The sequence below is a fragment of the Mustela erminea genome, chromosome X (assembly GCF_009829155.1).
Source record: "Mustela erminea isolate mMusErm1 chromosome X, mMusErm1.Pri, whole genome shotgun sequence".
Lineage (NCBI taxonomy): Eukaryota > Metazoa > Chordata > Mammalia > Carnivora > Mustelidae > Mustela > Mustela erminea.
In genome coordinates this window covers 41,873,258-41,894,998 of record NC_045635.1, presented here as the reverse complement: position 1 = coordinate 41,894,998, position 21,741 = coordinate 41,873,258, and the positions used below count along the sequence as shown (strand labels likewise).

The following is a 21,741-nucleotide window of genomic DNA, read 5'->3' as shown; positions in this document are numbered from 1 at the left end:
GTGTGATCAAGGGTAGGTTAAAACAGTTAACGGTAGAATTAACTATTTCTGCTAGTTTTAATTTTACATAGTTTAGCTATATGTGTGCTGGTAATTTTTGTATTTCTTAGTATTTCACAGTTTGAACCATTTACCTTCATCCTCTGTGATGTTTTTCCATTCCCTCTGGTCTGATTAAAAATGCAACCCCAGGGACGCCTGGGTGGCTCAGTTGGTTAAGCAGCTGCCTTCGGCTCAGGTCATGATCCCAGCGTCCTGGGATCGAGTCCCACATCGGGCTCCTTGCTCGGCGGGGAGCCTGCTTCTCCCTCTGCCTCTACCTGCCATTCTGTCTGCCTGTGCTCGCTCTCTCCCCCTCTCTCTCTCTGATAAATAAATAAAATCTTAAAAAAAAAAATGCAACCCCAGGGGTGCCTGGGTGCCTCAGTGGATTGAGCCTCTGCCTTCGGCTCGGGTCATGATCTTGGCGTCCTGGGACTGAGCCCCACATCAGGCTCTCTGCTCGGCGGGAAGCCTGCTTACCCCCCTCTCTCTCTGCCTGCTTGTGCTCTCTCTCTCTCTCTCTCTGTGTCAAATAAATAAATAAAATCTTTTTAAAAATGTAACCCCAGATTTCCATTGGTTCTTGTTTGCCAAGTGTATCATTTTTTTTTAAAGGTTTTATTTATTTATTTGACAGACAGAGATCACAAGTAGGCAGAGAGAGAGGAGAAATCAGGCTCTCTGAGGAACAGAGAGCCTGACACGGGGCTCGATCCCAGGACCCTGGGACCATGACCTGAGCCAAAGGCAGAGGCTTTTTTTTTTTTTTAAAGATTTTATTTATTTATTTGACAGAGAGAAATTACAAGTACACTGAGAGGCAGGCAGAGAGAGAGAGAAGGAAGCAGGCTCCCTGCTGAGCAGAGAGCCCGATGCGGGACTCGATCCCAGGACCCTGAGATCATGACCTGAGCCGAAGGCAGCGGCTTAACCCACTGAGCCACCCAGGCGCCCCCCGAAGGCAGAGGCTTTAACCCACTGAGCCACCCAGGTGCCCCCCAAGTGTATCATTTTTTGTGTCCCTCTGGTTTCACATTTCCTGGCTCTTTTCATTTTAAGTGTACTTAAAAGTTTATAAGGTAATGCTTGATGTTGGACAGTTTTTGCTTTTTTCCCCCCATCCAGTCTGAGAATCCCTTTTAAGGAATGATTTTAACTGAATCATCCTATGTGATTACTATAACACTAAGACTGATTTCTGCTATTTATGTAGTTCATTTCATTTCTTTTAATCTCCTTGACAAATCAAACTTTGGGTGTCTCCCCACTTAACGCTCATCTGAAAATTACCCATTTTACTTTACTCTTCTGCTTACTTATTCCAACCTAAGACCATAATTACATAAATGTTTCTTTAACAAGCTCTATCAATATCCATATCCTTCTCCTAAACAAGACTAAGAGAACCATAGTACTGTTTTTCCTTTCACTCACTCTCCAATGGCCTCTTGTGCATATAATTGTAATTTTAATTCCAATTTGTAATATACGCTCATACATATTTGCATTGTATTTTTTTCCTTTAGATAATAGAAACAAAAACTGATGTCAAAAATATAGCTGAAGAGTTGCACCTGGGTGGCTTAGGTGGTTAAGCATTTGCCTTTAGCTCAGGCAATGATCTCAGGGTCCTCACCCTCCCTCATTTTTCCCTCGCCCTGCTCATGCTCTCTCTCTTTCCCTCAGTTGTGCTCCTCCTCTCTAATAAATAAAATATGTAAAACAAATAAATACATGTATTTGAAGAAAATATTAACACACTAATGGATTGAAATGCAAAGATTACTTGAAGAAGTACAGACAACATACCTTATTCTTTAGAAGGAATTCTGAATTGTCATAAAGGGACAAATGATTCTTAAAATATAAATGTAATACAAGCTCACTGACAACAGCAAGGACATTCGTTTTTAAATTTGGTAAGTTGATTATAAATTGTGAACAGAAATTAAAGCAATCAAGAAAAAGGTAAATTTTTGAAAAAGGGCAATTGGAGACAGCCCTACAATCTTTCTTTTTTTTTTTTTAAGTAGGTCGACTTCTTTTTTTTTTTAAGACTTTATTTATTGACAGAGAGAGGAACAACCAGAGAGGGAACACATGCAGGCGGAGTGGGAGGGAGAGAAGCAGGCTTCTTGCTGAGCAGGGAGTTCGATGTGGGGCTCAATCCCAGGACCCCAGGATCATGACCTGAGCTGAAGGCAGACACGTAACAACTGAGCCACCCAGGTGCTCTATCCCTACAATCTATTAGAATAAATTATGAACACAGAGGAATTAGAATCAAAGATTAGGACTATTATTATTATTTTTTGGTTTCTGTTTCAAGTTTTTATTTAAATTCTAATTAGTTAACATATAGTGTAATATTGGCTTCAGGAGTAGAATTTAGTGATTCATCAGCATTTTGACTATTATTAGGTCAATGGCACAGAATAAGGTCCATAAATACAACCAGAGTTATATACTGGAATGTATACACATACTAATGTAGTAGTGTATGTTAGTGGGGAAATACAGATTATTCAATAAATGGTGTTGGGACAGATGATAGGCATCTTGAAGAAAATGAAAATGGAGGAGTGCCTGGATGGCTCAGTGGGCTAAGTGTCCAACTCATGATTTCAGCTCGGGTCAAGATTTCATGGGTGGTGAGATTGAGCCCTGAGTTGGGAGTCTGCCTGAGATTCTCTCCTCCCTCTGCCCCTCCCCTATGTACACACACATGTGATCTCTCTCTCTCTCTCAAATAAACAAATCTTTAAAAAAAAGAATTAAAATGGATTCCTAGCTAAGGCTTTTACAACAACCACCAAAAATCTAGATAGTGAGAGAAGTAAAGGTTAAAATAAAAGATATGAAAGTACTAAACACACACACACAGAGGGTTTTTTTTAAAGCATAGTTGACCATTGGGGAAGGCCCTTCTAGTTCTGACACAAAACTTGGAGGACATAAAGATTCATAAATACAATTATGTGAAATGCATGGAGAAAACACTAAAAAAATAAAATTAAATTAAAAAAAAAGACAAATGAGAAGTTGAGGAAAAATATTTGGGTCCCCTACAAAAGAGCTATTCTCCTTAATAAATAAATAGCAACAACCTGATAGAAAAATGAGCAAAGGAAATTTATATCAGCTCAGGAAGAACATCATAAATGGTTCTTTAAACACAAATATATTTAACCTCGGCCATACTAAAAGAAATGCAAATTAAATCTGTACCGAGATACCATATTTTAACCTATGTGAGGTGCCAAAAAGAAAAATTAAATATGACAAAACCCTGCTCCAAAGGGTACAGTAAAAACAGGCCTCTTTTATAACTGATACAATCCACAAGGAAAGCCACTTTGCTATATCTATCAAAAAATGAAAATGCATGTACCATTTGTCCTGAGAATTCCATTTGCAGAATTTCTCTTCAAACATACTCCCTTTTGTGTTAAGTGAAATCTGTATAAGGACTTTCACTGTAGCACTGTAATAGCAAAAGATTGGAAATACCTTAAAATGTTCATATATTAGAGTAAGATTCCAATTCACCTTTAAAAAGAATAAGGAGGGGTGCCTGGGTGGCTCAGTGGGTTAAAGCCTCTACCTTCGGCTCAGGTCGTGATCTCAGGGTCCTGGGATCGAGCCCTGCATCGGTCTCTCTGCTCAGCGGGGAGCCTGCTTCCCCCTTCTCTCTGCCTGCCTCTCTGCCTACTTGTGATGTCTGTCTGTCAAATAAATAAATAAAATCTTGGGCGCCTGGGTGGCTCAGTGGGTTAAGCCTCTGCCTTCCGCCCAGGTCATGATCCCAGGGTCCTGGGATTGAGTCCCACATCGGGCTCTCTGCTCAGCAGGGAGCCTGCTTCCTCCTCTCTCTCTGCCTGCCTCTCTGTCTACTTCTGCCTACTTGTGATCTCTGTCTGTCAAATAAATAAATAATCTTTAAAAATAAATAATAAATAAACAAATAAAATCTTTATTAAAAAAAAAAAAGAATAAGGAACTAGAAGCACCTGGGTGGCTCAGTTTGTTAAGCGTCCAACTCTTGGTTTTAGCTCAGGTCACAATCTCAGGGTGGTGAGATCAAGACTCCTCTTAGGCTCCACGCTCAGCATGGAATCTCCTTGAGATTCTCTCCCTCTGCCCTTCCCCTTGCTCATGCTCAAGTTCTATCTCAAATAAGGAAGTCTTTAGAAAAAAAAGGAAAAGTCAACTCATCACACTGAATGATCACCAAGATTTTTTATTAAATAAGAAAAGCAAGTGTTGGAAGTGTAAAAACAGATATAGGGGTGTGAGGGGGGGAGCTGCCTTTGCAAGAAAGTGTATATGGGAGGAGACTGAAGTCAAAATCAGAAGGTACAGTCGTGTCCTGTTGGTGGGAATGCAAACTGTGTAGCCCTGTGAAAACAGTATTGGGGGGGGCTCCACAAAACGTTAAAAACAGAACTACCCTATGATCCAGTAATCACACTACTGGGTATTTACCCCCAAAATACGAAAACACTAATTCAAAGAGATACATGCACCCCTATGTTTATTCATTATTTACAATACCCAAATTATGAAAGCAACCCAAGTGTCCATCCATAGATGAATGGATAAATATGGGGTGTGTGTGTGTGTGTGTGTGTGTGTGTGTGTGTGTATAATGGAATATCATTCTGCCATAAAGAATGAAATCTTGCCACTTGCAACAACATGGACAGATCCAGAAAGTACAGCAGTAAGCGAAATAAGCCAATCAGAGAAAGACAAATACCTTGGGACTATGACCTCACTCATATGTAGAGTTTAAGAAATGAAACAAATGAGCAAAGGGAAAAAAAAAAATAGAGACGCGAGAGACAAACCAAGAAATAGACTCTCAACTATAGAGAACAAACTGATGGTTACCAGAGGGGAGATGGGTGGCAGATGGGTCAAACAGGTGAAGGGGATTAAAAGCACACTTACCGTGATGAGCATTATACAATCATATAAGTTATATGATTATATAAATTACCGTGATGAGCATTATGAGCATTATATAATGTATAGAGTTATTAAATCATTATATTGCCTACTTGAAACTTATAGAACACTGTATGTTAATACTGGAATTAAAAATTTAAAACTTAGTAAAACAATTAGAGGGTACATATATTTTTCCTTTTCAAGAGATTTTTATTATGAAAAACAGTATTCACGTAAAGATACAGGAAACAAATACTTGGCTTACTAATTATTCAAGGCTAATACCTACCTAATTCCCACCCTGGTGTGGGAACAGAACATGGCCAGCTCCTTGCCCAGAAGCCTTCCTCACGCCTCTTTTCCTCCTCCAACACCCAACCCCCACCAATCAAGGAAACCACTGTACTGTCTCTAACAGTAAACACTTCCCTGGTTTGCTTTCTAGTTTTACCCCCTCACTATACACCCAATACAGATTCATTTGGCCTGTCTTAAAACTTTCTGCGAATGGTAATCGCACAAATGCTTTCGGGTCTGGCTTCTTTCACTCGATTTTGTGTTCAACCTTTTTATCCGGTCTGCTATTAATGGACATTAAAGTTATTTCTAGGTTCTGGCTGTTATAAGGAAAGCTACGGTGAGCGTTTATACATGTGTCCTGGTGTATCAGCCAAGGATTTCTGTTGCATTTTTTCTTAGGAGAACTGTTTCCACATAGGGTCTACACGTGCCTGGATGAAGAAGGCTAAAATGTTTTTCAAAGAGGTTGTGCCAATTTACGGTCCCACCGGCAGTACAGACGTGCAGACGTGAGCTAATATATCAACAGCTGTATTGCTGCCCATAGCACGAGCTGCTGATATGGCTCTCTAGCCTCCCGATGCTTGTCATTGTCAGTCTTATTTTAAGATTTTTCTTTATTCATTTGAGAGAGAGAAAGAGAGAGAGCAGGAGCCGGGGGGAGGGGCAGAGGGAGAGGGACAAGCAGACTCCTGGCTGAGCCAAAATCCAACGTGGGGCTCGATTCCAGGACCCAGAGATCATGGCCTGAGTTGAAGGCAGACGCTTAACCAAATGAGCCACCCAGGTGCCCCTCGGTCTTCTAAATTTTAGCCTTTCTGGTGAAAGTGTAGTGGTATTACACTGTACTTTAAACTGTGTATTTCCCTGATGAGTAATGAGATTGAGCACGGTCTCAGGTGTTTATTAGCTATCTGGGTATCTTCTTTTGTTTCGTATCTGTTCAAATAAAGCCTCCGACTACTGGGTAGTCCGCTTTTCTTATTGTTTGGTTGTTCTTTAAATATGCTTGGTATATGTCCGGTCTTGTCTATCTCTTCTCCCACTCTGTGGCTTATAATCTTCTTCTTAATGTAAGTGATAGTAGTTATCACTTATCAGGATAGCAGTTATCTTTGGGAGTAGGAGGACTCTGGAATGTTAACTCTGGATACTTTCTAGATCTACACAGTGAAAAAAATCACTGAGCTAGACATGTCTGTCTTGCACACTTTTCTCACATATGTTGTATCTTACAATAAATATCTTTTAAAGATAGGCTTAATCTATGACCCATTAACTCCACCACCATGTACATAGTTAAGAGACAGGGATATACATGTATATTGGGGACATGATAAAAATGTTCACGGCAGCATTGTTTGTAGTTCATATTATATTTCACCAAAATTAACAAAACTGATAAAAATTTATTTAGTAGGTCACCGTTTTGTGAAATAAAAAGGATAAAATAAGAATGTGTTTTCAGCTGCTTTTATTTGTATCAAACATCCCTAATCACACAGAGAAAACTAACTAACCTGGTTAAATGTATTAGAGAGAACTGAGCTAAGGAGAAAGATAATTTAGACTGTTACTTTTATATTTTTAAATTTTATATAGTTGTATATTTTTGAATTTTTGAGCCATGTGTTGATATCATTAAACTAAAAAAAACTCATTAATATCCTTATAGTGATAAGATGGCTTATCCATAAAACAAAAACAGCACGTGGGGTGCGGGGGTGGCTCAGTCAGTTAAGTGTCTGACTCAATTTTGGCTCAGGTCATGATCTCAGGGTTGTGGGATCAAACCCCACATTGGGCTCCCTGCTGAACAGGGAGCCTGCTTCTCCCTCTCCAACTCCCCCATGCTTGTGCTCTTTCTCTCTGCGTCAAATACACTTGATCTTAGCCAAAAGGCCGAGAAGCAATCTCTCTCTGTGTCAAATAAATAAATAAAAACTTTTTTAAAAAATTCCAGGGAAAAGAAAGAATTGTGCAGAAATAGTAATCACAGCATAGCTACTCCATGACTGAACTATAAAGAGTTTTAATAAACACCGATGAGGAAGCTGATCAAAACAATACCATTGGGGTGCCTGGGTGGCTCAGTGGGTTAAGCCGCTGCTTTCGGCTCGGGTCGTGATCTCAGGGTCCTGGGATCGAGTCCCGCATCGGGCTCTCTGCTCAGCAGGGAGTCTGCTTCCTCCTCTCTCTCTGCCTGCCTCTCTGCCTACTTGTGATCTCTCTCTGTCAAATAAATAAATAAAATCTTAAAAAAAATACTATTTATAGGCAAATGTGTATGTTAGTGGGGGTGTATGGAAAAGGTAAATTTCCATCTTCCTTAACGGTAAGTCAAACATTAAGGGCCAAAATTTTTTTTAAAGATTTTATTTATTTATTTGTCAGAGAGAGTGAGCACAGGCAGACAGAGTGGCAGGCAGAGGCAGAGGGAGAAGCAGGCTCCCTGCTGAGCAAGGAACCCGATGCGGGACTCGATCCCAGGACGCTGGGATCATGACCTGAGCTGAAGGCAGCCGCTTAACCAACTGAGCCACCCAGGCGTCCCAAGGGCCAAAATTTTTTTAAAAATATCAAATCCATTAAGCAGAGTTAAGAGTGCTTGCCTCCAGGGAGCCAAAATCTGACAAAAAACAAAGCAGGAAAGAGCCATTTTTAAAAGACAACTTCAAAAGCTGTTTGCCACCCTTTACCACTTGTAAATAAAACTAAAAACTAATGTTAAATCACAAAGTGGCAAAAAATATTCACAAAAACATACAAGAACCATAGTGGGTCATGAACCCTAACATTAAAAAAAAAACCTTTAAAAATCCTTAAGCTATGAATCTAGAAATCAAGTAGAAGAAAAACTCTGGAAAGAATAAAACACATGGAGGCTAACAACGTGCTAGTAAACCACAAATGGGTCAATCAAGAGGTCAAAGAGGAAGTAAAAAATATATATAGACAGGTGAAAATGAAAACACTATAGTCCCAAATCTTTGGGACTCGGCAAAAACAGTTCTAAGAGGGAAGTGTACTGAGATCAGGCCTACCTCAAGAAGCAAGAACAATCTCAAATAACCTGACCTTACAGCTGAAGGAGCCAGAGAAAGAAGAACAAACAAAGCCCAAATCTAGAGAAGGAAGGAAATAAAAATATTAGAGCAAAAATAAATGAGACAAAGACAAAAAAAAAAAAAAACAGAAAAGGGCAATGAAGCAGATCAACAAAATTGATAAACCCTGATCTCATTGAGAAAAAAAGAGAATACTCAAATAAATAAAATCAGAAATGAAAAAAGACACAGGACAAGTGACCTCACAGAAATACAGAGGATCATAAGGGAATATCATGAAACATACTACGCCAACAAATTGGACAGCCTAGAAGAAACAGATACATTCCTAGAAATATCATCTCCCAAAACTGAATGGAGGAAGAAACAGAAAATTTGAACAGACTGATTAACAGCAATGAAATCGAATCAGTAGTCAAAAAAACTCCCAAAGAATGGAAGTCCAGAACCAGATGGTTTCATAGGTGAATTCTAAAGAATTACTACTGAGGTGCCGGGGTGTGCAGTTAGTTGAGTGCCTAACTCTTGGTTTCAGCTCAGGTTGTGATCTCCGGGTCGTGGGATGGAGACCTTCATCAGGCTCCACACTCAGCTTCGAGACTGCTTAACATTCTCTCTCTCCTCCCTCCTCTCCCTCTGCCCCTACATACACACACACACACACACACACACTCTCTCTCTCTCTCTCTCAAATAAATAAACAAATCTTTTTAAAAGATAAAAAAGAGCTACTATCTATTCTTTTCAAATTATTTTAAAAAGTAGAAGAGGAAGGAAAACTTCCAAATTCATTCTACAAGGTCAGCATTTTCCTGATACCAAAACCAGACAAGGATACTACAAAGAAAGAGAACTACAGGCCAGTATCTCTGATGAACATAGATGCAAAAATCCTCAACAAAATATTAGCAGACTGAATCCAACAATATATTTTTAAAAATCCTAACCCTAACCCTAATCCATAGTCAAGTGAAATTTATTCCAGGGATGTAATGGGGGTTTAATACTCATAAACCAGTGAGTGTCATACAACACATTAACAAGAGAAAGGATAAAAACCATATGACCATCTCAACAGATGCAGAAAAAGCATTTGACAAAGGATAACATCCATTCATAATAAAAACTATCAATAAAGTAGGTTTGGAGGGAACATGCTTCAACATAATAAAGGCCATATATAAAAAACTCACAGCTAACATCATAGTCAATAGTGAAAACCTAAAAGCTTTTCCTCTAGGATCAGAAACAAGACAGCTACATGCAAAATAATGAAAATGGGGTACTTTTTTACAACATATATAAAAATAAACTTAAAATGGATTAAAGATCTAAATGTGAGACCTGAAGTCACAGTAATCCTAAAAGAAAATACAGATAGTAATCTCTTGGACATTGCCCTTAGCAACATATTTATGGATATGTCTCCTGAGGCAAGAGAAACAAAAGCAAAAATAAACTATTGGGACTGTACCAAAATAAAAAGGTTTGCACAGCAAAGGAAACCATCAACAAAATAAGAAGGCAAGGGGTGCCTCGGTGGCTTAGTGGGTTAAAGCCTCTCCCTTTGGCTCAGGTCGTGATCCCAGGGTCCTGGGATATAGCCCCACATCGGGCTCTCTGCTCAGCGGTGAGCCTGCTTCCTCCTCTCTCTCTCTCTGTCTCTCTGCCTACTTGTGATCTCTCTCTGTGTGTCAAATAAATAAATAAAATCTTTTTAAAAAATAAAAAAAGTAAGAAGGCAAACTACTGAAAAGGAAAGGATATGTGCAAATATCTGTCCAATAAGGGGTTAATATCCAAAATATACAAAGAACCCTAAAATCATCTGATTAAAAACCAGGCAGAGGACCTGAATAGATACTTTTCTAAAAAAGACAGACAGGTGGCCAACTGGCTCATGAAAAGATGCTCAACATCACTAATTATCAGGACAGTGCCAATAAAAAACCACATGAAATGTCACCTCACAACAGCCAAAATGCCTAGAATCAAATAGGGAAGATATAACAGGTGTGGGGGAGGATGTGGAGAAGAAGGAAGCCTCGTGCACTGCGGGTGGGAATGGAATCAGGTACAATCACCTCGGGCAGACAGTGGGGAGGTTACTCAAAACATTGAAAATAGAATTACTCCACGATCCACTGATGCCACAACTGGGTACTTACCCAAGGAAAATGAAAATACATATTCGAAAAGGTATGTGTACCCCTATGTTTATTGAAACATTATTCACAATAGTTAAGATTAAGGAGGAACCCAGGTGTCCATCAATAGATGAAAGCATAGAGAAGATGTGGTACACACACACACACACACACACACACACACACTCACACTGGAATGTTACTCAGCCATAAAATAGAATGAAATCCTGGGACTTCTGGCTGGCTCAGTTGGTGGGGCCTGTGACTCGATCTTGGGGTTGTAGGTTCAAGCCCATGTTAGGTAAAAAGATTACTTAAAAATAGAATCTTTTTTTAAAAGATTTTATTTATTTGACAGAGATCACAAGTAGGCAGAGAAGCAGGCAGAGAGAGGAAGGGAAGCAGGCTCCCCGGGCTGAGCAGAGAGCCGGATGTTGGGCTCGATCCCAGGATCTTAGGATCATGACCTGAGCCCAAGGCAGAGGCTTTAACCCACTGAGCCACCCAGGCGCCCCAAAAATAGAATCTTTAAAAAAACAAAAAAAAAAGAATGAACAGGGGATCACACAAGGAAAACACTTCCCCAGAGGCACTGACTGGAAAAATGAGAGGGGCTGATCATTGTGAGTTCTTACAAGAGGTGGAGCTCAAAGACTAGAGTTTTAGAGGTCCGTGCCATGGCTGGTGTGAGCCCAGCAGGTGCCATGGCTTTCCTGCAGAGAAGGAGGGCGGAGGCCTCAGGGCCTACAGCATGCTCTGAGGATTCCCTGGGGCACACTAGGAGAGACAGTTTCCCTTCTTGGAGGACACTGGGGATAACTGGTCTTGCCTCTCAGGGGCCAAAAGAGCCAGCAGGCACCATTGTGCTCCCCTGCCACTTAGCATAGGACCAGAGACACCTACTGAGGGCGGCTAACCTGGACACTGGCATTTTGTTGTATTTTACTCTAAACTCCAAGCCCCTGTGCTTTGGTGTGACTGCCCTTTTGGGACAAATTGGCACCAGCCCCAGTGCGTCAAGACCCGCCCCCAGAGGACCACTGAAGGACCACACCATGCTGGGTCCCTAAAGTTTGAAGTTTTGAAATGCAGCTGGCCTTCCTGGAATAAAAGACAGGTGCCCTACACTGCAAGGCAGGCAGGTGGCCTGGACATGAACAGGGTGAAGGCAGGGATCTAAGGGACACCTGGGACATACGAGGGGAGAGGGTCTGCTCTCTCTTGAGGGCTTCCTGGACAGCAACGGGCACAGACTCCCCTCTCCGGGGATGAGAGAGAGGGCTGGTGTGATTCTTCTCCCCTACCCAGTAGGATGCACTGAAGTCAGGGAGCAGCACAGCACCCACAGTGGGGGCTGGAGCCACTTACACCAAGCCCCACCTCTCTGTGCTCAGCAGGTGTTTCTTTACTAGGGCCGGTGTACCTGAGACCCAGGGCAAGAGGCTCCTCCCCGAGAAGACCAGCACAACCCCCTCCACCCCCGCATATACCACATCTCCTGACCACAGAGTGCTGCAAAGCTTCAGCTTGACTGGAAAAGCATCAGGTCTCTTTTCAGCAAGCAGACCAGAGTGCACCTAGTTAAAACTCGACACACTCTGGCCAAGGTCCAAATGCTCCCCACTGCAGCCAAGGAGAAACTCTGCAGGAGACTGACCGGACGGAAAAAGCAGTGAAAACACAGCAGCAGAAGGCACACAGCATACACCAGAGACACTTCCTGAAGCATCAGGTGCTGGACAGTATAAGACTACTTCTTCATTAGGCCATTACTCTCAGAAGCAAGATATATTACAGACTTTCCTAACACATAGGAGAAAACAGAGACCTAGGGGCGCCTGGGGGGCTCAGTCAGTTAAGTGTCTGCCTTCGGCTCAGATCAGATCTCAGGGTCCTGGGATAGAGCCCCAGGTCAGGGTCTATATCACCAGTAAGTCTGCTTCTCCCTCTCCCTCTGCCCCTCCGCACTGCTTGTGCTCGCTCTCTCTCTGTCTCAAAAAAAAAAAAATAAATAAATAAAATCTTAAAAAAAAAAAAAACAGCCCAGAGACCTAGATAAAATGCCAGAATAGGGGATTCATCCCAAAAGAAAGAACAAGACAAGTTCAGGCCAGGGATCTAACTGAAATGGATGTAAGTAATATGTCTGACCCAAAGCAACAACCATTAGGATACTAGCTGAGCTTGAGAAGAGCATAGAAGACGCCAAAGAAACCCTGGCTGCAGAGATAAAAGACCTAACTCAAACTATCAGGCCAAAATTCAAAAAACTATAACTGAGATGTGAAATGGACTGGATGTAATGACCACAAGGATGGAAGAAGCAGAGGAATGAATAAATGATACAGAGGACAAAATTATGGAAAATAATGATAGAATTGGGAACTCAAGAACTCCATAAAGCATAATAACATTCATATTATAGGAGTCCTAGAAGAAGAAGAGATGGAAAATGGAGCTGAGGTTTATTTGAAAAAATTATAGGTGAAAACTTCCTTAATCTGGGGAAGGAAACAGACATCCAAACACAGGAGGCACAGAAAACTACATCAAAATCAACAAAAGCAGGTCAACACCAAGACACCTTGTAGTAAAATTTGCAAAATACAGAGATAAGGGGAAAAAATCCTTAAAGCAGCAAGGGAAAAGAAGTCCCTAATTTATAAGGGAAGACAAGTAAGGTTAGCAGCAGATTTTGCCATGGAAACCTGGCAGGCCAGAAGAGAGGGGCAGGACATATTCAATGTGCTGAATGGGAAAAATATGCAGCCAAGAATATTGTATCCAGCGAGGCTGTCATTCAGAATAGAAGGAGAGATGAAGAGTTTCCGACAAACAAAAACTAAAGGAGTTTGAGACCACCAAACCAGCCCTGCAAGAAATATTAAAGGGGACTCTGTGTGGGAAAGAAAGACCGAAAGCAACAAAGACTAGAAAGGAAAAGAGAAAAGCTCCAGAAACAACCACTTAACAAATAATACAATGGCAACAAATTTGTATCTTTCAGTAATCACTCTGAATGTAAATGGGCTACATGCCCCGATCAACAGTTATGGGGTATCAGAATGGATATAAAAAACAAGACACACATTTTAGACCCAAAGACACCTCCAGATTAAAAGGAGGGAGTGGAGAACCATTTGTCATGTTATGGACATCAAAAAAAGCTGGAGTAGCCATACTAACATCAGACAAGATTTTAAACCAAGCTTGTAACAAGAGATGTAGAAGAGCATTAAATCATAATTAAGGGGTCTATCCATCAAGAAGATCTAACAATTGTAAATATTTATGCCCTCAACTTGGGAGCAGCCAAATATATAAATCAATTAATAACAAATATAAAGAACTTATTGATAATAATATAATGATAGTAGGGGACTTTAACACCTCACTGACAGCAATGGACAGATCATCTAAGCAGAAGATCAACAAGGAAACAGGGTTTTGAATGACACACTAGACCAGATGGACTTAACAGATATACTCAAAACATTTTCTCCTAAGGCAGCCAAATATACATTCTTTTTGAGTACACATGGGACCTTCTCTAGAATAGATAACATCCTGGGTCACAAATCAGGCCTCAACCAGTACAAAGAGACTGAGATCGTACCATGCATATTTTCAGACCACAACATTGTGAAACTTGAAGTCAACCACAAGAAAATATTTGGAAAGGCCACAAATACATGGAGGTTAAAGAACGTCCGACTAGAGAATGAGTGGGTTAACCAAGAAATTAAAGAAGAAATTAAAAAATACATGGAAGCAAATGAAAATGAAAACAGGATAGTCCAGAGCCTTTGGGATGCAGCAAAGGCAGTCCTAAGAGGGAATTATATAGCAATACAGGCCTATCTCCAGAAGCAAGAAAAATCTTAAATATACAACCTAACCTTACACCTAAAGGAGCTAGAAAAAGAACATCAAATGAGTTTAAGCCACCCAAAGAAGGGAAGTAATAAAGATTAGGAACTTCACACAAGGGACATGAATGACCCATAAAAATTCCCTGATTATGCTGCTTGCTTAAGGAAAAAGTCATACAAATCAAAATCACAAGACATTATCTTTCATTCTGGATGAATTCCTGGCCCTGGGCCCCTCTTCCTCCTCACCTCACAGGAGTCGTCACAGGTCCCCATGCCCAGAGCCAAGGATGGCCTAGGAGAGCTCCGGTTGGCTGGCATGTTCCCACTGGACCTCAGCCCTCCAGCTCTCTTGCTGATGCTCCTCCCACAAGCCTGAAGCCAAGGGGTCCGTGGACTCAGTGAGAGCTGTCGGGGCCAGGAAGCAGCTCCTGCGGCCTCCACTACGGGGTCTGGCCCACAGGCTCCACGAGGACTCCAAGAAACCTGGAAAGACAGTGTCCACATGGTCAGTCATTCAGCATTCACCCCAGAAATGCTTCCGGGGGGTACCAAAGTACAGTCCCTGGCCTTGCATACTGTGGGGTAGACACAGTCCAGTCAAATAAAAGGCATGACCTATTCTAGTCATCCATCAAAATGGAATATGAGCAAGACCATGAGATACAGACGACCATCACTAAAGCCTTAAATTCTAGCTTTGGCAACTTGTAGTGACGAGAATATAAAAACGTTTCTCAAGTTTTCTTTTCAAAATGAGTCAAAACTCTTCACCTCAAGGAGTTGTGAAAATTCAACGAGATGACGTTTATAAGGGACCTGGCAGCAGGCTGGCCAAGGGAACTTTTTTTTTTCTTTAAAGTTTTTATTTATTTGAGTAACCTCTACACCCAACGTGGGGCTCGAACCCATGACCCCAAGATCAAGAGTCGCCTGCTCCTCTGATTGAGCCAGCCAGACACCTCTAAGCTTTTTTTTCTTCTTCACAGTTTCACAGTATATCATCGTCGTCCAGGGAACAGTTAATTCACATTAGCAAGTACTGTCATTACTTTAAGGGATCAGGTAATATGTGGAAGGGGGTACCTCACTTAATTTACACAATGATCATCTCACCTGTGTGTTGCCACAATTACTATTATTTCATTTTATGCACACAGAGACAGAGGCTTAGCAATAAAGTCAAAACCACTCTACCCGGCTTCAAAATTCACCTTCTCAACACTAACACACAGTACTTTTTGCGTGGTAGGCTTAAATAAACGCGGTTCTGTTTAACAGATGTTAAGAACCTGACTGTGATTTGGAACACACAGAAAAAGTAGATTTTTTTAAAACAGAAGAGATAGGCCATAAGGAAAATGCTAATAGCCTGGGATTCCAATGTCTTAACTACCTCAGAATAGTCAGAGGTAAATGTGTTTCTCCTCTCACAGGATCTAGGGAGGAGAGGATCCCTCTGTGTCTACGCTGAGGAACAATTTTATTCTGATCAACCAATAAAAGCACTACAGATTTAGTCGTTCTTGCTGGGAAAGGGAAAGTATCCTTTATAAGATGAAGAGGAACTTAATTAAGAAAAGCAGAAGTAAGAAATGGGATAAAGAGGAAACAAGAAAGTAAATAAGGAATAAAATAAAAGGCATGAACACATTGAATTTTAAACCCATAAACATGATGTTGTATCAGAGAAGGACTAGGCTTTCTTTCCTGATGCCCATGGAACTTGTATACAATTCCATTAAATAACTTGGCCACGAAGAAAATCTAGTAGGGGCACCTGGGTGACTCAGTTGGTTAAGTCAAGCAACTGACTCTTGGTTCCAGCTCAAGTCATGATGTCATGGGGCTTGGGATCCAGTCCCATGTAGGGCTCTGGGCTCAGCAGGGAGTCTGCTTGAAAGAGTCTCTCCTTCCCACCTTCCCCTCACTCAGTCACTCGCTCGCTTTCTCTCTAATAAATAAATCTTTTTTTTTAAAGATTTTATTTATTTATTTGACAGAGAGAGAACACAAGTAGACAGAGGCAGGCAGATAGAGAGGAAGGGAAGCAGAAGAAAATCTGGTAGATGTTTTAATGTTGGGAATTGATAGGCTACATGGTCTGATCATAACATAAGACGCTCAGTATCATTAGTCATTAGGGAAATGCAAAGCAAAACCAAAATATTTCATTCATTAGCAGATCGCTTCACATCCATGAGGATGGCTAAAATAAGGGCTAAAAAAAGACAGTAGCAGGTATTGGTGTGATGGGAATAAACTGGAGCTATCATATGTTGCTGGTAGAAATATAAAATGGTATAGAGCCACTCTGACAAACAGTTTGGCAGTTCCTCAAAATGTTACCCATAGAGTCACTATATGATCTGGCAACTCCACTCCTAGGTCCTTCGTCAGGAGAAATGGAAACACATGTCTGCTCGAAAGCTTATATATACAACTGTTCACAGCGGTATTATTCATAGTAGCCAAAAAGTGGAAACGACCTCAATGGCAAATGAGGTGGTTTCAAATGAAAACGAATAAACAAAAAATTTAGTATAGCAATACAATGGAATATTATTTGGCAATTAAAAAGAAGTACTGACACGTGGTGCTACAGCATAAATAAACCTTGAAGTCAATATCTTATGGGAACGAAGCCAATTGCAAAAGACCCCATATTTTATTATTCCATTGATGTGAAATATTCAGAATAGGCAAATACGTAGATATAGAAAATTGGTTAGTAGTTGCCTAGTCTGGGAGTGTGGGGTAGCATGAATGGTCAATGTCAGCTAATGTGTATAAGGTTTCTTTTCAGAGGTATTGAAAATGTTCTAAAATCAGATTGTGGTGATGACTGTACAACTCTGTGAATGTAACAATAACCTCTGAACGTATACTCTAAATAGATGAATTTTATAGTACTGGAATAGATCTAATCTATTTTGTATATCTAAATAAGTCTGTTTAAAAAAAAAAAGGAAGACTTGCCTAAATAACCCAAGGGTCAAAGTGGGAAGTCAATACAGAAGCTACACGAGTCTTGGAAAAATCATGGAACACACGGAAGTCATACAGAGTGAAATTTACAGCTTTAAGTGACTTGATTATAATTAAAAATAAATATAACACAAAAGAGATAGGTATTCAGCCTAAAACATTAGAATTAGGAAAAACAAAACTAGGTAAAGCCCTCCAAATAAACTAGTCATTAATAAAAATAAATTAATTAAAAATAAATTAAATATAAAAATAAATTTAAAAATAAAAAAATTAAATAACTCAAATAAATATACTATGGGGTTTAAAGAAAAAAAAAAGCTGGTCCTTTGAAATGACCAATGTCACAGATAACCTCCTAGCAAACTAGATAAAGGAGATGAGTTGTTGGGGTTTTTTTTTAAGATTTATTTATTTGCGAGAGAGTATGTGAGAGAGAGAGGGAGAGCGCGCGCGAGTGTGTGTGCGCGTGCACACACGAGTGGGGGAAGGGGCAGAAGGAGAGAGGATACAGACTCCCTGCTGAGCAGGAAGCCCCATGCAGGGCTTGATCCGAGGACCCCAAGACCATGACCTGAGCCAAGGCAGATGCCCAACCAACTGAGTCACCCAGGCATCCCAAGGTGAAGAGTTATAAAAAAAAAAATATATATATATATATATATACACACACACACACACACACACACACATACATATGCATATACAGAAATATATATCTGTATATATATATTTTTTCCAAATATGTGGAAAATCTTTCTCAGGGCAGTGTTTCAAAGTAGTTATTGTGGGATATTATGCATAACTGTATAGCAACATTTTTTTTTAAAGATTTTATTTATTTATTTGTCAGAGAGAGCGAGCAAAGGCAGACAGAATGGCAGGCAGAGGCAGAGAGAGAAGCAGTCTCCCTGCCGAGCAAGAAGCCCGATGTGGGACCCAATCCCAGGACGCTGGGATCATGACCTAAACTGAAGGCAGCTGCTAAACCAACTGAGCCACCCAGGCGTCCCTAGCAACAGATTTTAATCCTGATGTGAAACAGGTGCTTCCCTAGCAAGGTGTAAATTAACAAAGTTAATACAGGAAACAACAGAAGAGAAAAAAATGTAGAAGAGACCAGGGAAAAAAATGACATAAGACAACAAATACAAATAGTAAGACTCTGACACACAGAAAGGAAAGGCAAACAGTCCATGGATCTTACGGCCTGAGGAACGACACATTCGTGAGTTCCCAAGGTTTCCTTTTCTTCCCATATATCAGAAACAGGACACTGGAGAAGTTTATAACTCAGAACTGTCAACAGCCATAAATGAAAAAGCTCTAAGAAATGCCTAATTACCTTAACCACAGGACCAAGAAGAGGGTTGCCTAACTAAATACCACCCCACTCCAGCCAAATACTAACAGAAAACACATTCTCTTAAAGCATCCAGGCAACATTCTCCAAGACATACCACACCCAGGGTCATTAAACAAACTTCCATCAATTGCAATCTATATCCTCTAATATCATCAAACTAGAAATCAACAACAGAAAGGTAACATGAGAGTCTCCAAACACTTGAAAAGTAAACAATACATTTCTATATCACCCATGGATCAAAGAGGTGGTCTCAAGGCAAATTAAAAAGTCATGAATGAAAATAAAAATACAACATATCAAAAGTTGGGAGATGTAGATAAAGCAGTGTCAAGAAGGAAAATTATAGCACTAAGATGTTTATATGAAAAAAGAATTAAGGTCTTAAACCAATAATTTAAGCTCCCATCTCAAGAAACTAGAAAAAGAACAAAGTAAACCCAAAGCAAGCAGAAGGGAGAAAGCAATAAATATAAGAGCAGAAAGCAATGAAACTGAAAACACTTACCAAATTGTTGAATCACTCTATTGTATACCTGAAAACAAACAAAAATAGTTGAGATAAAATATATATGTAAATATAGAAAAAAAGAAAAATTGAAAACAGAAAAACAATACGGAACAATCACTGAAACCAAAAGCTGGTTCTTTGAAAAGAGTGATAAAATTGGTAATCCACTAGCAAGACTGATAAACAGAAAAAGAAACAAGATACAAATTACCAATATTAGAACTGAAACATAAGATATAATTACAGACGCTGCAGCCATTAAACAAAAGTAAGGGAATACCACAAATAACTTAAACGCACATAGATTGAATTATAAATTCAATTGGATGAAATAGTCCAATTCTTCACAAAACACAAACTTCCACAACTCACCCACTATTAAATATCTCTCTTAAAAGATTTAAATAGACAACCTGAAGCCATATAACTACTACAGAAGTTGATGCCATCATCAAAAAGCTTCCAAAAGGAAATGTCCAGGCCCAGAGGGTTTCCCTGGAGGATTTTACCAAACGGTTAAAGGAAAAATTAGCATAATTCTACACAATCTCTTCCAGAAAATAATTCCTACCTCATTCTATGAGGCCAGTACTACTCTAACACTAACACCAGACAAAAACAGTACAAAAAACTAAAACTGTAGACCAATATCTTTCATAAACCGAGTGGCAGAAAATCCTTTAAAAAAAAAAAAGCAGTAGCTAATCCATTCCTGCAACACATGAAAAGAATTATACACCACAACCAAGTGAGGTTTATTCCAGGAATGTAAGGCTGGTTCAACATTCAGAAATCAATTAGTGCAATCTCCCATATTAACAAGCTAAAGAAGAAAAATCACAAGACCACATAAATTCATACAGTACTGACGAATTTCAACACACATTCATTACAAAACCAGACAGACACACAGATCAGTGGAACAGAATAAAGAACCTAAAAATAGCCGCACACAAGTATGTGCGATTTATTTTTCACAAAGGTGCAAAATAAGTCAAGGAAGGAAGCATAGTCTTCAGCAGATGGTGCCTGAGTAATTGGACGTCCAAACAGATGAGCTTCAATCTAAGTCTCACACTTTATACAACACTGAACTCAAAATGCATCGTGAACAGCAGCAGGAAGGAGAAATGGACCCAACACCAACACACTGGAGAATTTCTCTCCCCTCGGGAACAGGAGAAAAGGACAACAAATAATGTAAATTGTGTATGACACGGGTGACAACCAAACAACTAAATATAATTTTTGATTAAAATATGGAACATTTATAAAAATTCACCGTGGCCTAGGCCACGAGTCTCCTCCTGTTTGAAGGAATGAGCTGCACGTAGACATTTTTCTGACCACAGAAAACTAAGGCTAGAAATCTATTAAAAAAAATAAACTTCTGGAAACTAAAAACGCACTTCTAAATAACTCGAGGGCAGAAGAAAAATCAACTTTTAGGGAACACTTAGAACGTAATGTACCGAACCTTGGGGGTCTTAGAGTGAACTTCAGGACCTTAACGTTGAGAAAAGAGGAAAGCCTGCAAAATAATGATCGAATCATCCAGCCACGGTTAGACAACCGATTCCACCACTGACCACACAGAATTCCCCAACACTCACGCTCCCCGGGGCCCCATCACCTCCACATCCCTCCGACACAGAGCACTGAGATCCTTCTGACAACTATTAAACCACTGCTGAGAACCGGAGCCGCTTCCGGTCACCACCCCTAGCACCGCCCCTTCTCCGGGTTTGGGGCGACGAACGAAGGGGGCGTGGTCCTGCACACGCGCAGAACCACATTCGAAGCCGCTGTCAGCCCAGAGTCAACATGGAGATGTTACGGAATCGATGCTTTGGCGCGTTCAGCGCCCCTCGGCCGTGTTGTCAGGCGGGGAACATGGCCGCGCCCGGGCCGCGGATCCGGTGGGGTGCGCCATGTTGGGGGAGTGACCATTCCGTACCGAGGGTAAGGAAGCCTCTAAACTCACAGAGCAGAGCCGTGGACCTGTCTCGGTGGCGGGAAGCATGGGAAGCGACGTTCTTTTGGGCGGTCTTCCTGGAGGAGGGGGTCTTTGGATCTGTACTCTGGATCTATCTAATAATGTTCAGAGAAGCTGTAGGGCTTCTGGAAAGATGCAGAGGTGCCAGTGGCTATTCTCTCACGGCAGATACCACACGACGTGAACGGAGGGGAGAAGTCAGACTGGTTTACAGTCCTCTCCTGGAACATACCACGAGCAAAGAAGGGGAAGAAATTGGGGGTGGGCAAGCCTCCTAGGATATAGCACGGAGGGAAAAAGGGAAGTCAGTGTCAGATTCCCCTGTGTTGTGCTTGTAGGGGTTGGCTGCGGGGTCTGACGCTCCCATAGTCCACATTATCTCCCACTTCAGCAGCCCCAGATGAAATAAAATATGTACCAATAATACTTTTTGACTTTTCCTTAATCTGAAGCAATATGTCAATAAAAACATCTTTAGGAAACCATTATTTTTATTTC

At 40.6% G+C, this 21,741-nt stretch overlaps 1 protein-coding gene and 1 long non-coding RNA gene across 4 annotated transcripts in view; one reads left to right on the top strand and one right to left on the bottom strand.

Moving 5' to 3' along the window:
* Positions 1-21,007, bottom strand: part of ZNF81 (zinc finger protein 81) — a 106,323-nt gene extending 85,316 nt beyond the window's left edge. The window contains exons 1-3 of one of the 3 annotated variants that reach the window (XM_032330322.1): positions 20,725-21,007; positions 19,245-19,272; positions 14,632-14,868 (exon numbers count right to left, since the gene is read on the bottom strand). In XM_032330322.1, coding sequence (XP_032186213.1) covers positions 14,632-14,703 — 72 coding nt within the window. In that variant the 5' untranslated portion in view covers positions 14,704-14,868; positions 19,245-19,272; positions 20,725-21,007. The remainder of the gene's footprint in view (positions 1-14,631; positions 14,869-19,244; positions 19,273-20,724) is intronic. The other 2 variants (XM_032330320.1, XM_032330321.1) reach the window with 2 other exon arrangements.
* Positions 21,008-21,010: 3 nt separating this feature from the next.
* On the top strand, positions 21,011-21,669 carry LOC116582671. Its single transcript, XR_004282491.1, has 2 exons — positions 21,011-21,209; positions 21,412-21,669. It is a non-coding gene; the product is annotated as an uncharacterized LOC116582671 (long non-coding RNA).
* The last annotated feature ends 72 nt before the right edge of the window (positions 21,670-21,741 follow it).